Source organism: Callithrix jacchus, chromosome 5 (assembly GCF_049354715.1).
Source record: "Callithrix jacchus isolate 240 chromosome 5, calJac240_pri, whole genome shotgun sequence".
Taxonomy (NCBI): Eukaryota; Metazoa; Chordata; class Mammalia; order Primates; family Cebidae; genus Callithrix; species Callithrix jacchus.
The window spans coordinates 77,807,504-77,824,535 of NC_133506.1; the positions used below are offsets into that span (position 1 = coordinate 77,807,504).

The 17,032-nt window shown below is 41.7% G+C and overlaps 1 protein-coding gene and 1 long non-coding RNA gene across 6 annotated transcripts in view; one reads left to right on the forward strand and one right to left on the reverse strand.

Annotated features, from left to right (window-relative positions):
• Positions 1-17,032, forward strand: part of SHISA6 (shisa family member 6) — a 346,003-nt gene that overhangs the window by 133,440 nt on the left and 195,531 nt on the right. For 2 of the 4 annotated variants that reach the window (XM_035300071.3, XM_035300070.3), the window contains one exon: positions 12,534-12,629. The exons of the other annotated variants lie outside the window; for them this stretch is intronic. In XM_035300071.3, the coding sequence (XP_035155962.1) occupies positions 12,534-12,629 (96 nt within the window). The remainder of the gene's footprint in view (positions 1-12,533; positions 12,630-17,032) is intronic. 4 annotated transcript variants of the gene reach the window in all.
• Positions 12,633-17,032, reverse strand: part of LOC144582583 (uncharacterized) — a 240,194-nt gene continuing 235,794 nt past the window's right edge. For both annotated transcript variants that reach the window (XR_013535591.1, XR_013535592.1), the window contains one exon: positions 12,633-14,083. This is a non-coding gene — a long non-coding RNA (uncharacterized LOC144582583). The remainder of the gene's footprint in view (positions 14,084-17,032) is intronic.

The following is a 17,032-nucleotide window of genomic DNA, read 5'->3' on the forward strand; positions in this document are numbered from 1 at the left end:
GAGGTGAGATGAGCTGTGTTTCAGTGTTTTCTTCTACTACATCTTTGTTAGTGGGTCTATTTTTTTCCAAAGCACATTCATGAGAATTGCAGCGAGTGACCTAAACCATGAGATTACCAGGATGAGCACTGACTTTCTCCCAGAAGTAGGGGTAGAGAAGAGTCCTTCCTGGAGCTTTGAATAATTTTGGACCTAAGACTCTTTCTTGTCTTTCTCCCTGGAGTATTTTGAAATATTCAGTATACTTGAGGAGGTTTGCTCTTCTAGTAGTAATACTAGTAGTAATGATAGTAGCCACTTATTGAATAACTGTAAAGTGTACTGTGCTTTATATGAATTATTGCTTTTTGCTGCTGTTGTTTGTTTGTTTGTTTGAGATGGAGTGTTGCTCTGTTGCCCAGGCTGGAGTGCAATGGTGCAATCTCGGCTCACTGCAACCTCCACCTCCTGGGTTCAAGTGATTCTCCTGCCTCAGCCTCCTGAGTAGCTGGGATTACAGGTGTGCACCACCATGCCTGGCTAATATTTGTATTTTTAGTAGAGACAGGGTTTCACCATGTTGGTCAGGCTGGTCTAGAACTCCTGCCATCGTTATCTGACCGCTTCTGCCTCCCGAAGTGCTGGGATTATAGGTGTGAGTCACTGCACCTGGCCAAACTATTGTATTTAATTTAATCTTCATCCCTTCCACGTAAGCCTGGCACCATTCCCATTTTACAGATGAGGATAACTTAGAAAGCATGAATGGTTCATTCAGAGCCACGATGCTGGTGTCAGAACCAGGTAGACTTATTGGAAGCCTGTGCTTTTACCGCCTCTATGTTACTGAGATATGCCTGGGGTCATTTGGCACTTCAGGCTTAGCTTTCTTTTTGGAAATACAGTGTAATGAAAGGAACTCCCAGCCTAGGAAGACAGAGAATTTAGAGTCCATCCTAAATCACGCTTAGTCACTCTGTGACTTTGTGTAATTATTTAACCTCTCTGAGACTTAACTCCTGCAAAATAGAGAATGCCAATATTTTCTTCACACATTTTCCTTTAGATGCTAAAAGGCATTCATCATCAATGTCTCAGTCCAAAGCCACATGATAAAATTATATAAGACAGTGACAGTTTCTCAGGATCAGTTAGTTAAAACTCATTAATTTGGATGCATTCCTAGGAAGCTCAGTGTTTCTGCAGAATGTAAGAAGTCAAGAAACAGAGAGGAAAGCAGGTCTCAGTTACCCCATGGGCTAACACACTACATCTGCAGGGTGACAAGAGGAACCTGACAGTCCCTTTATTTCTTAATAGAGCCATGAGGCCTAACCTGTATTCTCATAAGACACTGGGTACAAAGAAAGAGTTGTTCTTTCCTGCAGAGCACCCACATCGCTTGCCTCTTCTACCTGGCTCTTTTCAGGGCCCTTCTTTGCCAGGATCCTGCTCATGGCAATGCAACAGCTCTGGGATGCTGACTGTAGTTAGAGACAAGAATTTGGTTAGACTCTGGGCATCTTTCCAAGGGGATTGCAGCCAGGAGGAGAAAATAAATGGCAAGCTGGAGTCCCCAGAAATAGAACTCAGCCTTTGCATTGTTTTCTCCAACACAGAGCAGACCGTGGGCTGCTAGGTGCGTTGGAAAGTGCCCAGGGCTGGGAAGTCAAAGACACTGACTTTAGTCCCCACCTCCACGACCTTGGACTGTTCACTGTCCCTCCCTAGCTCCAGGTTCCTCATCAGCAAATAGAAGGCCCAGAAAAGGTGACCTTGAACACTCCTGTTGCAACATTCTCTGACTTTATCTCGAGGGCCAGGAGTAGGCAGAGGGTTTAGCCCTCCTGAAACTTCTGAAGATCACCATCACCGAGCACTCCTCTCCCTCATCCCTGTGGTCAATAATTAGGATACATGAGAGTATGGTTTTCAAACACTGTATTTTTGTGTGTGGGGGGGTTGTTATTTTATTTTATTTATTATACTTTAAGTTCGGGGACACATGTGCAGAACGTGCAGATTTGTTACATAGTTATACATGTGCCATGGTGGTTTGCTGCACCCATCAACCGTCATCTACATTGGGGATTTCTCCTAATGCTATCCCTCCCCTAGTCCCCCACCCCTCAACAGGCCCCGGTGTGTGATGTTCCCCTCTCTGTTTCCATGAAACACTATACTTTTTAAGCCATGGAACTTTTTAAAGAAAAAAAACATCTTACCCGAAAGCCTATATAATATACAAGAGACCCCACAGTGGAGCTCCTCAATTGCAGTGGGTGGGTTGACCTACAGTTTGCCCTTGACCCTCCCCTTCTTTGCTCTTGGCCTCAGCTGGAGGCATCCACAGAGCACATATTTATGTTTTTGTTTGTTTTTGATTTCAAACACAGAGCGCCACTTTAAAAACAAAATCCAAACCAACAAAACTCTGATTTGGAGGACATTTATTTGAATGGAAAGAGGTTTGCTTATGAACTACTTTCGGGGGGATTCACCCACTCACTGGATGACTACCAAGCTACAGTCTAGGTTCTTAGTTCCCAGCCTCATCTTTCCGGTGTCCTGATGCTTCCGTATCTGATGAGATCTTCTGCTTCCTCTTAGGGCAGATGATAGGAGGAAAGCAGCATCTCGGAAGTCAAGAGTGTGGGGTTCTGTTTCTGAGACTATCTACCCTTGTGACCTTGAGAATGCCACTACTCACCCTCTTTGGGTTTTCTTTAGTCCAATGAGAGTGTTGGGCAAGGTGGTCCCTGAATGGTTCTGACAAGCTGGAATGGTTTATCCTGAACCTTCCCAGCTGGGGACACCTTTCCTTCACCAGATGGACTATGCAGTTGGTGAAGGTCCCCTTTGTTTCCCCCAGCTGCAGTGTAGGCAGAGGGAAGACAACCAGAGATGAGATCTTTGGGGTGCCCAGAGTATTTGCCAACAGCTCTGCTAACTCTGCAGACTCTGGAGGACACAGTCTGCATGGGCTTGTATGAGCAAACACTAGAATTGTCACATGAAATAACACATTCCCAGTTACTGCTCTATGGAGATTTTTTTCACTAGCTAGTGTCAGTGCAATCTGCAGTTAGACCTGACCCACCCCAGTTTACCTCAGTAAGAGTAAGCTCAGAAGCTGCCTTATTGGTTTAGCAAAAAGTTACTGCAGAGAGGAACACAGGTCTCCTGGCTCCCAACCCTCTTCTCATTGTATAGTCAGGGTTGTGTTCTTGGGAAATGGAAGGAGCCGTGGGGCTTCCTTGGGGAAAGAGCCCTCAGGCCAGAGAGCAAACCCCGGGCTCTTTCCAGCTCCCTTTTCCCTTGACTCTTTCTGGCCTGAGGTCAGCTTGGGGCATATACAGTGTAAGAGGAGCCCAGGGAGTTACATAGGAAAGAGGAAAACTGTGGTCTTAATGCAAAGAGCAGCTCCCATTTATTGAGGGCTTATTTGTGCAGAGTATTAGATGGAGCACTTTATACACAGAGTCTCATTTAATCCTCACCGCCCTCCTGTGAGGTTAGGTATTAGTATCTGTGTTTGATAAATGCGTTTGTCATTTACACAAGGAAAAGTGGACCCTCTCATTTCCTGGCCCCTGTACTTCTTTTTATAAAATAACGTTATTAGGTTTTTTTTGTTTTCAAATTAAAAAGTACAAAGAGAAAAAAAAAATGGCCCATGAGCCTACTTTATAATCCAAGATATACTCTAAATATTACAAAAATTAAAATAATGCATGTTTAGAATATTCAAACACTAAAGAAAATAATAAAAATCAAAGACAAATGTCTCCCTCCTATCAGCCCCACCCCTCTCCTCAAAGGAAAGAAAGTTTTAATAGATTGTGATTATTTCCAGAAAAAAATTATTGTTTGTTTAAATCATCCTATCTGGAATGAACCTATAGATATTCTCTTTGCATGCATTATTTTTATTGTTATTTATGTAAAAGAGGTCATACCTAAGCATCGCTCTGAGTCTTGCTTTCTCATTGTTGTTTTTTCAACTTTCTGTATCTTGGAAACCTTTCCACTTCAGCACATACAGCTCTGCGTCCTTCTTTTTGACAGCTGCATGGTATTCCATTATGTGTGTTGGATTCTAGTTTATTGAGTAGGTCCCTCACTGGCAGAAATTATTTGCAATCAATCCTGCACTGTCTAGCCTGGTTGATATATTATAGAAAATTTTGAGGGCATGTATGCAAGGTAAATTTCTAGCAGCAGGAAAATAGGTCAAAAGCATGCCCTTCAAATTGGCACTACTAATTTTTACTCCTACCTGGTGGTAAAATGAGGTGCCCATTCTACTGGCACTGGGTATCATCACATTCTTTGGTTTTGCCAAATTGATTGGTTTTCTAAAAAGTTATCTTATATTTGATTTGCATTTTCTTAGTTGACCGTATTTTTATATATCCATTGTCCTTTCAGAACATTTTATTTCTGTGTGTGGTGGGGTACTACCTATCAGACTTTGTGTGTGTGTGTGTGTGTGTGTGTGTGTGTATTTTTTCTAGTTATTTTTTTTTGTACACATGTCTTTTTATTATTGATATTATAGAGTTTTTTGTAAACAAAGGGAAAAGGCTCTCACCCCATGTATTGAAAATATGTCCCTGGGGTTTAGTATGTGTTTTGCCTTTTGTCTGGGGTATATTTTTCCATAGAGAAGTTCCGGCAATTCATGGTTTCACAGCAGGACCTAAGCACCATTCAGCTTCCCTCTCAGCTTGTCAGAGGCCAGCTCTCTGCCTGTTCTGCGGGCACATTATCAAGCAGGCTCTAAAGATGGAGAATTGCTCCCCCATCCCTCAAGCTACTTTTGGTTTTATTTCATGACCACAGTGTACTTTTAGTACCCTGTTTGCACAGCAGATTTTCCAGAGCAACTCCAGTATCATTTAACTTTATTTCTGTCAATAAAGATAACTCGTTAAATGTTTAAACGTGTAATCTAGTTTGCCAATCTTTTCTTAATGAATTTGGGATTTGTGTACTGCTTGAAGATTACAGATAAATACATTCATGTTTTTAGAATCTAGAGTTTTATTTATTTCGTGGTGGATTTTGTCATCAGGTCTTTTTTTATTCTCCCTGCAGTGGTGACTCATGGGTATTTTAGTCCTTGAGTTCTTAAAACTGGACACTGTGTGGCCTTTATTCTTAAAGGATAATTTGGCAATGAATAAAACCCTCAGATAACAGCCACTTAACCAAAACCCACCAATCAGTCTATCCATCTAGCTATCCATCTATCCATCCACCATTTATCTAGATTGTAAACAAATAAAACAAAGAATTGTTTAATTGTCAAGCAAGTCTCCAGCTACCCAGCATAGGAAATGGAATTGAGAAGTACTTTTTATACTTTTTCTCAGTTACATTTTTCTTCTTACCTACAGAATTATCTGTTATATTAAAATCTCTATCATTTCACTGAATTTTGTTGTATTTTTATAATACTACATGTGCCCACATGCTTAAACAACATAACGTGTTAGGTTGCATATTTTAAAACTCCCTCTGTGTTATGTCATCCTGTTTTTCTTGTTTGCTTTGTGCCTTCATCATTATGACTGAGAACCATCCACACTGATATTTAGAGCTCTGGTTCATTTAGTTTCATTACATTTCATTTGTACTGTATAGGAATACATTGTGTGAGTACACCACTATTTATGACTTTTCTCTGGCTGGGAAGATAGATGCTTTTCCTTAATTTGTCTCTATTATAAAGTGTACTGCAATGAACATGCTGGCCTATCTCCTTATGCATGTGTGAGGATTTATCTCAGGTATATATCTAGAGGGAGAATGGCCAGTTCCCTGGTATATCCACATTCAGCTTTACCATCCATTGCCAAAGTTATTTTCAAAGCAGTGGAACTGATTTATACTCCCACCAGAAGGGTACATGAGTTCTTGTTTCTGCTTATTCATGTTGGTAGGTTCAGGCATTTTAATCTTTGCTAGACTATTGAGTGTGAAATGATACCTCATTATGGTTTTAATTTGAATGTCCCCGATTACTTGTGAGATTGAACACACTTTATGTGTATTTGCCCTTTGGGTTTTCTCTCCTTTGAGTTGCCTATGCATTTCTTTTCCCTGTGTTTTTTCTATCGGGTTGTTTACTTTCTTATTAATGTGAAGTTATTTACGTTCTCTAGAAAGTAATGTAAATATACATTTTTCAGTCTCTGACTTGTAGTTTCATTATGGCTTTTGATATATCACAGTTTAACATTTTTTTGATTTCTCTCTAGTTTGTGACTTTGAGTCTTGATTAAAACTTCTTACTCTGAGATCATTAACATATTCTTTCTGATTCTTATCTGATAATTTTTAATGTTTCACTTTTTTATATTTAGGTTCTTAGTCCTTGACTTGATTTCTGTGTATGTATTTTTCTGTATATTTGTGTGTATGCTTATGTTTGTATATTTTTCCTAGTTATTCTACCCCTATTGAGCGAAAAGTCTGGACTTTTTTCTGAAGAAAGCTTTTCTGTTCTCCCTTCTTTTCATTATTTTTGGTGAATTTTTAGGTGGAGGAATTGAATGGAAACATCTTCATTCAAAAATAATAGCAGGCTTTTATCTTAAATAATACTAGTAGTACATAAACAGTACTAACACTTGATACTAAGACTTAATACTAGTACTTAAGTAGTATTAAGTATTAATATTAGTATTAAGTACTACTAGTATTAGTAGTACTTAAATGCTACTAGTACTGTTCTAAATGCTTTATGTATTCATATAATATATATGATATATATAATTCACATTGTATGTAACATATAAGATGAATTTTATATATTAATTCATTTAACCTTCTCAAAAACGCTATGAAATGGGCATCAACATTGTTTTCTTTTTGCCTTCGAGGACACAGACACATAGAGGTTGGAATCTTGCCAATCATGTTCCAGGTAGAGTATTCCTCCACCAGTACACTGTCCACCTCTACAAAAATGAAAGGCTCAAATTCTTGAAAATGATGCACTTTCTGTAGGCTTTGTGTTTCATGATGTTGGCTTGAGTTTTCTCCTTTATTTTTTAAAATGACATTTCACCAGTGTATATCTAGATATTGGTCCCTCTTAATGCATAGTCTGGCATTTGATTAATTCTTTTGATCTAAAGACTAAAGTCTTCTATCTGTTCAGAAAAAAAAAACTATCAACTTTTAATTATTGCTTCTGAATTCTCCCTTCTGTGTCTCCTCTGGGAGTCTTATTTTAAATAGATATGACTCCTAAAGTTGTCCTCCGTGCCCTGACTTTTCCCCCACAGTTTTGATCTCTTTGTCCTTCCCCTCTGAGTACCCAGTGCCTTTCTCTCATTGGACTCTGCTTTATCAGTTTCCTTCTGTATCCATTCTGTAGTCCAGATCTGCATCCCCAGGCAAACTGTCCTGACCAGTTTGTTTCCCTCGCATGGCTGTTGGTCTAATCTCACAGATGCAAAATTCTGTTAAGTCTTACAGAGATCACCATTTGGATATTATCTCATTTCTTCCCCTGCTTTTCTTGCAGCAAATCCCTTCCACAGAGAAACTTTCCCTCTGCTTGCTTTTTTATCAGAGCCAGCAGCACCACACACTCCAAGAGCCCAGCCTCGGTCCTCTCTTTGGCTTGAATATGCCTCCTGCCTGAGGACAGTTGTCCCTTGGTGCTATCTCTAGGACTTCTGAATTCTGCTGAGATTCAGGAAAGGCATGGAGTTCCGACAGGAGGTCGAGGCAGCCTAGACAGTGACTGAGCTAAAATAAAATCTTTGTTGTTCTAGGGAGGGTTGTCAATGGTGAAGGTGAGGGGGCAGTGACAGAACCAGATGTATAGACATCACCAGGATGCTGATTTGCACCATTCAGTTCAGCAGGTGGTGGAAGGCATGCTCTGAAACCTGAAGCTGCTTTGTCCCTGGCTGTAGACACACTGTGTGTTTGTCTCTTCTGTGACGTGGAAGCGCTCATGCTTCATGGAACTTTTGCTTACTTGTGTTCAGAGCTGTGCTGGATTTATATGGTTGTTTCTCTTGAATTGCAATTTGGTCAGTATGCCCTCTTTTGTCCTCTTACCCTGATAGACCGCAGAAGGGCAGAGACTGTAGGACAGGGAAGGGGGTGGTTCTTTGTGTTACAGCTGACAAATCCTATGATACCCACTCATATCATCATGAGTTCATATCATCAACCCATTAACTCTATGCATCACCAAAGCAAAGAGGCACTGACTCCTCTCTCTTCCGTAGGCCTGCATGGGGCTTCGCTTTAAACCACCCTTCTTCCCTTCATGCGTCCCTTGTTCATGTTAAACTTTGGAGGCTACAGAGAATGAAGATCATTCTAGACCTCGACCCTGGGTCCAGCAGAAGACTGACCTGTCACTGATCCAAATATAGTGGTTCATGAAAGGTTGTTCTTGGACCTAAGAGCATTATCAACATCATCTGGGAACTTGTTAGGAATGGAAATTGTCAGGCCTCTCCTCTGACCTACTAAATCCGGGATCCTGGAACTGGGGACCCAGCGATCTGGCCATCCAGGAAAGTGCTGCTGCATGCTCAGTTTTGAGAACCACAGCTCAGACAAAAGTTGAAACTATTATTGTGCTTTTTTCACCTCAGCCTCATGAGCAGCTTTCCCAAAAAGTGTCCCAAGGGATGGCTTTGAAAAACTAAAAGCTCCATAGAGAGTTCAGTGATCACGCCCTGACAGAGGTCCCTAGACTTCTTATGCAGCTTTTCATTTCATTTAACTAAGCATTTTCCAAACTGATTTGACCAAAGAATTCTTTATTCCTTTCAAATGCTCTTGGAGCTGCCTCCTTATGCCTCAGCATCTTTTCATTTTTTCCCCATTGGAAACCTCAGTACTTCTGAGCTTCAGTTTCTGTGAAATTGGATGTCACCAAGTGAAATTCTCCAGACCTAATATTTCTACTGTGTCTTGCTCATTGTCCCAGAGAACAGTCATAACTGTATTTGTTTAGGTCACAGAGGTGAGGTGGTCAGGATGGCAGTGTAGAAAGATCATGAACTTTGAAGGTAGCTAGATCTGCTTTGAAACCAGAATCTACCACCACTTAGTTCCATGAACTCGGGAAAGTGACCATGTTTCACATGGTTCTTGTGAGGAGTAAATGAAGCTAGGTGTGCCCACTGGATTGAGCATAAGATTTGTAATCAGAACACTTGGATGTGAGGACCTCTGTTTTTCCATCAAAGAAATGGGAGGCTCATAATAATCAGTAACTTACCACACAGTACTGACTACAATTTTAAGTAATGCATATATGTGAAAGATCTTTGTAAACTACAAAATGCTATAAAATGTAGCTATTATTAGCAAAGACTTGAAACCAACCCAAATGCCCATCAATGATAGACTGGATAAAGAAAATCTGGCACATATACACCATGGAATACTATGCAGCCATAAAAAATGGATGAGGTCATGTCCTTTGCAGGGGCATGGATGAAGCTGAAAATCATCATTTTCAGCAAACTAACACAAAACAGAAAACCAAACACTGCATGTTCGCACTCATAAGTAGGAGTTGAACAATGAGAACACATGGACACAGGGAGGGGAACATTACACACCGGAGCCTGTCAGTAGGGGGGGACTAGGGGTGGGATAGCATTAAGAGAAATACCTAATATAGATGATGGGGTGATGGATACAGCAAACTACCATGGCAAGTGTATAACTATGGAACAAACCTGCACGTTCTGCACATGCACCCCAGAAGTTAAAGTATAATAATAAAAATGTTAGCTATTATTATGTCAAAAGAAAAAAAGCCATGTTTGCAGAGACTCTGTTGCTCTGCCTAGTTCATAGTAAGTGATCCAGAAATTTTAGTTCCTTTCTGACGAGCGTCACCTCCTGGCCACCAGAGCAAGGCTTAGCCCTGAGGGACCTTATTCCAGCTGACAGATAAGAATGATTTGTAAATGACACAGGCGTAGTTTTATGTTCCATCTTCCTCAGTATTGACTTGCTTATCAAAGATGTTATTTATAAGGAGCACAAAAATAAACCAGTCCAAATTCTACAGGATGTATCACAGGTTCTGAATTAATGTGGTCCAAATTTATGAGGGTTCTGAATTGTTTCTTCCTTTTCTTAGTGTTCTGTTTGTGGTGGGAGTGGGGAAGTAACAGATTTACAGAAGGGTCTTAGCTTTCCCTGGGGGTGGTAACAAACCCTTCCACACGCCCCTAACTGCCCCCTTCTTCTCCTCCTGATGAAGATGCATTTCTCCAGGTACTGGAGTTCAGTTTCAGGAACTGTCACATGGCCTAGGAGCTGAGCAGAAGCCTTAGTTCAGTTCTAATAATTCTATTCTATAAAAGTAAAGGTTGTGGCCACAGTATTTTATAGCAAGAATGCTCCTCCTGGAAAGCTGTGTGCCCTGAGGAAGGTTAATTTATTCCAGAAGGGAGGGTGTGAGGGAAACAATGGCAAAATTTTCCTGTTCCTGATGCACTAAGACATCACTTCTCAGAGTGTGGTCCCCAAAATAGTGGTATCAGTGTCACCAGGGGACTTGGTAGAAGTCTTGAGCCCTATCCTGGATCTTCTGAATCAGAAGCGCTGGGAGGAGGGCCCAGCATCTGTTTTAAGCTTTCCTGGCTATGCTGATGCATGCTCAGGTTTGAGATCTGGGATGAGGAGGAGGAAAGTGGAGCTAGACTCCCCTCTTTGGAGGAAGAGTGCTGAAGCCCTGAACATAAATAGTGGGTAAGAGATATTCACTGAAGCCACCTGAATGAACTGAACTTAGGTGTTCCTCCATTTACACGAAGGCAGTGGTTCTCATTTCTGGTGGCACATTAGAATCACTAGAGAGCTCTTCAAAAATATCCCTGCCTAAGCCCAGACCCCACCCAACTGAATAAGAGTCTCTGGAGTTGAGTCTGAGGGTCCGCATTTTATTTTTAATTTTGCTTTAAGTTTCAAGATATGTGTACAGAACGTGCAGGTTTTTTACATAGCTATGCATGTGCCATGGTCATTTACTATATCCAGCAACCCGTCATCTAGATTTTAGGCCCCACCTGCATTAGCTGTTTGTCCTAATGCTCTCCTTCTCCTCGCCCCCTGAACCCTGATTCCAGCACGCACCCAGAGTTGCCATCAACTCATTCAGAGAGTAGCCCGCTATAAAAAAAAAAAATGTGGTTTGGGTTGTCTTTGTATTTTCATAAAATTTTTCATTAGGATTTTATTTTACCTAGTTATATGAGACAAATTACATATTCGTAAAGAAAAAAACACTTGGAAAATATGGAAAAGCTGAAAAGATGGAAGAAATAGCACTTGTGTTCCTACTATCCAAAGACATTTGTTAGTATGTTGGTGTGCTTTTCTTCAATCTGTGCATGTGCACACACACACACACACACACACACACTGGTTTGAATTTTTACAGCACTGTGATTCTATTTAATGAAACATTTCTGTCTACTTTTTAACTTAACATTATATCTGAAGTAGTTCTATGCATTGTTATATGTACGATTTTTAATACACTCTTGTGGTAACATGAAAGAAATGGGTTTTCTCCATTTTCACATGTACATGCTTTAGGAGGGAATTTAGGCAGGCCTTTCTTTCTGTACTACAATGCCAGATTTCAAGCATACTAAAAAACTCTATTTTGAATGTCAGAAGTGGAACATTAACTTATTTCTCTTTGCATTTCTATTCACAATCCTAACGCACCCTTCGTCTTTTCCTCCCCTCAAACCCACAGGTTAGGTGAGCAGGGGATAATGTCTATTGCAGAAAGTCAAGGAAGCAGAGCACATATATTTTCTCAGTATTTTGTAACTACCATTCTCTTTGTCAGCCTCAGCTGATGTCGGATTTCTCTGAAGTCACAAGTTGTAGTCCCATAGGTTGTGGTATGATTCATAAACATTAGAAAGATAAAACAAATGAAAAATGCATGAAAGAGACAGAGGGAAGGTGAAATAAAGGAAAGAGTGGTAGGTCAAATAGACTAAGGTTCTGGTGTACCTTGTGCTCAGCCGGAAATGCCAAAGTCAAGTCACGTGTCTCCTTTGCTCTCCTCTACTTTCAATGTAATGTTCCCAGGACTTTGTTCTTTGTTGCACAGTTTTATATACATATATGTGTATATACACTAATATATGTGTATATATTAGTATATATACTAATTTCTAATATATGTGTATATACACTAATATATGTGTATATATTAGTATATATACTAATTTCTAATATATGTGTATATATTAGTATATATACTAATATGTATACTAGTATGTATATGTATATATAATTATATGTAATATATGTGTATATGTATATATATTCAGTAATATATATTTTTTCATATATAACATATATCATATATATATGTGTGTATATATATTCTTGACTGCCTCCACCTTCCGACTTGGCTGCTGGTTTGAAACCATGCATTCCGTCACTGTTGGGTGAGATGCAGCTGCGCTTGTCTTCCATGTTGGTGTCGTGGATGTGTCAGGTAATTCTGCCCCATCTTCTTGCAGGGCATTATGGGAAGGATGCTTACCGAAGTGGAGGACCTGATCTCCATAACTTCATCTCATCTGGATTTGTCACGTTAGGAAGAGGACACACCAAGGGTACAGTGGAAACCATTTTTTACTAAAATACAGAGGTTGCCTAGGGAACCCCCACCTGAAATGAGAAGAAGGTGTGGAGGCCAGAGGCTGGTCCAGGATGGGAATGAGTGGGGTGGTTCCTTGGCAGCTTGTCCTAGTGACATGCGTGGCTTCTGACAGGAGTTACCAGGAGGTCACAGGTTCGACTTTAGAGGGCGATAGACTTCCAAGAGACACCCATCCTGCTCCACCCATGGAGGGGGGAGCAGGACACAGATGCCGGCGGCTCCCTATGGGAGGGGACCACCGGGAGTGTGGTGGAAAACACTGCCTGTGGGTGGATGTAGCAGCATTTGCAATGTGTGTGTTCGCCTCTTGGCTATTACTCCTTTTCCTTTTGAAAGCTACATCTTATAAACTGATGTCAACGTTCTGTACTGTCATATCTAAGTCAGTGTGCATGTGGAGAGTTTCAGCATCCTAAGTGAGTCTCTGTAAACACTCAATGATGTGGACGGAAAGGTAGAGGTTATGCAGACCTCTGAGCCTCAAGATGAAAGCTAACCTAGAGTTTCTGCTGAGCTGCTTTAAGACCTAGCTGACAGCTTGCAGAGCATCTGTGCAGGGGGCATGGATTCCTCCTCAATTCTGTCTTTTGTTTAAACAAGGTCCTACCTTGTGTTGTGAGTGTTCTGTCACATCAAGAGTCACTGGATCCCTCACTCCTTTGACTACCGTTCCAATATCTGTGTGCTGTTATAGACCAAATGTGAATTCTGTTGTAGGGATAGTGTATCCCTGTCTGCCTCTGAGATATGTGTCTTGTATGAGTAAACAAGGAACTGTGCAATATTTTCTTACATTCCATACACCCACTTTTTAAATTTCCTTATGTGATATTTGTTCATTCTATAGAGAAAAAAAAAATCTGTATCTGTGTATGTATTTTCTGTTGTGTCTATTTGTGTCTAAATAAAGTTTATTGAGGATACAGGTGGCATTTGTGGCTACTGAGAGTTGCAGAATCAAATTGGGACCAGCTGTCTCCAGAATGGGAAATGGGCTGCACAGTTAGTCACTGAAAGATACATTCTGGGCCATAGTCTATCAACTCAGACCCAGGATTGCTGCTCCCCACATCATCCACTTTGTGATTATTACCTAGCACTGTGAAACAATTTACTCTCAAATTTAGCATTTTAAAACAGTAATAAATGTCTGTAATCTCACATAGTCCCTGCTGGGTTGAGAACTTGAGTGCTTTGGGCTTGGACTCTCATGAGGTTGCCATCACCACCAGGCAGGGCTGCATCCTCTGAAGGCTTGACTAGGGCTGGAGGATCTGCCTCCAAGACACTTCACTCACATGGTGCTAGATGTTGGCAAGAAGCTTCAGTTCTTCCCCATAATGTTTTCTCCCTGGGTAGCTGAGTGTCTTCACTGCATGGTGCCTGGATTTCCTCAGGGTGGGTAATCTGAGAAAGAGAAAGACAGAAGAAGACACAGCGTCTTTGATGTCCAATCCTGTTGGTTGTACACCATTATTTTTGCAATATCCTATTCTGAATGGGTGGGAACTTCACCGAGGCATGAATACCAGGAGCTGAGGATTGTTGGGGGCCAATTTGGAGGCCAGCTACCACAACCCTACAATCCTTAAAGCAAAGGTAGAAATGCGTATTTCCAAATAGAAGACAGCAACTCCTATGAAGGTTTCTCCATGGTAGTAGTTCACCACCCTTTCCCCTACCCCTTACCCTTATAGGTGGTCCAACCCAAAACACCCAACACTTCACCCAGCAGAACTCTTTGTTACGTATAATAAATAAGATGGCTTTGGGTTCATGCATTCTTTCAGCTGAGACCTGCTATGTGCTAAGCAATATTTAGAAGACAGGGAGTTTATGGAGTTCCTTATGAAACTCACATTCCACTGGGGTAAACAGACAAATTATTTACTGGAAGGAGAAAAACTAAAGCAGGCAGCAGGGAACGCAGTGGCAGGAAGCCGCTCTTGCCAGGGAAGGCCTCTCCAATTAGGTGGGAATTGGGGAAGTACAAAGGAGGCCAGTGTGAGTAGAGCAGGATAGAAGAGGACAAGAGTGAAAAGAGAGAGGAGCCAAGCCACAGGGGAGCCAGATCATGCATTTATCCGACAGTGGACTTAAGGCTCCTTCCAAATGAACTGGACTCCATCATAGCCACATAAGTGATTCCCAGTCCCTACCTGTCCTTTCAGTCACTGCTGGGGACATCCAGGAGACCCTTCCCTGCTCAAGCCTGTGTCTGATGTTCCTTACCTCCCATCTTAACTTGTTCTGTGGCACCAACTGCCCCTCCTGTGCATGCACTGCCTGTTCTCCCCATTCACTATTTGTGCCAGATTTTCTTTCCCATTCCCTTCTATCCGAGGCTTCTGATGCCTTCTCTTTCCAGGAATGTATCTTGTGTGTATTTCCTTATTTAGAGTATAGCCAACGTTTCAAAAGCAAAGAGTCTGGTTTAGAGGGTGGTGGGGGTGATGGTGGGTGCAGGAAGACTTTGGAAATGGAGATTCTCATTTTTAGACAGAAAGACAGGGTCTCGCTCTGTTCCCCAGTCTGGAGTGCAGTGGCACAATCATAGCTCACTATAACCTCAAACTCCCAGGCTCAAGTGATCCTTCCATTTCAGCCTCTTGAGTAGCTGAGACTACAGGCACTGCCCCCATGCCCAGCTAATTTAATTTTTTTTATTTTTGCAGAAACAGGATCTACTATGTTGCCCAGTCTAGTTTCAAACTCCTGGCCTCAAGTGATCCTCCCGCCTTTGCCTCCCAAAGTGCTGGATTTATGGGATTGAGTCACTGCACCAGGCCTGAACTTCCTTCTAATATCAGGGACTCTTTAGTCCTTTGGACAGCTTGGATCTCTGGAAAATGGCAGGGAACCATCCTCTCTTCCTTCAGAGCAGACTAAGTTCAACTCTAAGTGCTAGCTCTAAGCAGCTGGCCCCGTGTTAATATCCCATGGAAGGGAATAATTCAAAAACATCGAATGTGGGGTCATTTTCATTTGTATGTGTTTAATTCTCTTTGTTTTCTTTATCCTTTGTTTCAACTCCAGCGACTCCCTTCCCAGATCCGCTTCCTTTCCCCATTCATCCAGCATTTTCCTTAGGCCTCCTGGTGGCATCTGGCCACTGCATAGCCCCATTTTGACACTCAGGACTAAATGAGTAGCCAACACCTGCTTTACAAGGTAATACCATTGCCCTACTGGCCTGGATCACTGAATTTATTGTGTATTTCTAATCAGACTCTGATTATCCAGGAGCCAAGTATGGATGGCCCCTGTTCTAAGTAAGAGTGGGAGTTTTCATCAGAATCTTAGTTGACATCATGACATCAGTCCTGTCAGTCTTTTATTTTTTTTATTTTTTTGAGACAGAGTCTACCTCCGTTGCCTAGGCTGGAGTGCAGTAGCACCATCTCAGCTCACTGCATCCTCCACCTCCTGGGTTCAAGTGATTCTTCTGCCTCAGCCTCCCAAGTAGCTGGGACTAGAGGCATGTGCCACCATGCCTGGCTAATTTTTGTATTTTCAGTAGAGACAGGGTTTCACCATGTTGGCCAAGCTGATCTTGAACTTCTGACCTTAGGTGATTCACCCACCGCAGCCTCCCAAAGTGCTGGGATTACAGGCTTGAGCCACCATGCCCGGCCTTGCCAGCCCTTTTTTATAGGCTCCAGAGGCAGGATGGAGACAGACGCACCCTCTAGCATCAGTGGGGGCTCCTCCCCTTCAAGGGCTTGGGAGTGAGAATGCACATGGATCTGTCTGCTTTGTAACAAGATCCATAGCACATGGGTAATTCAATACTCTCAAAGAAAGCATACTATAAATGGGTATTCTTTAGTTAGTGGGATTTAGAAAGTGAGACCTTAGAAAATATAGAATTCTGCCTGTGGGGGTGCCATATCCATCAAAGCTCTCTACCATCTCTTTCACCTTTTAGTAGATCCTGCATTTTAGTGGAGGAGGTCCCTCAGTGATCGGCCAAGCCCCCAAATTACATAGCATCATTCTGACACCCTTTTCCAGGACTTTCTAACTGAATGGCATGCTCATTCCTTTTCTTATAATTCTTTTCCAATTACTGTCTCCTTATAAGTAGCTACTTCTGCATGTCTCCCTTTCTTTTCTTTGACTTCCTGTTCATTCATCCCCTAGGATAAATAGCATCTAGAGCTACAGTGCTGATCTGAGTGACCATGAGTTTAGGCTAAGCTCCCCCTGAAATCTTTTCTCCATTATTAGACAGGATCACCCAGCCCCCAACACTGGAACCCAGAGTGGTCTTTAGCAAGGCAAAGAGTCCTCCCAGGCTGCCACAATGAAAACTCAGTGATGAAGACTTCTAGTTGCTAAGCATTTACTGTGTAC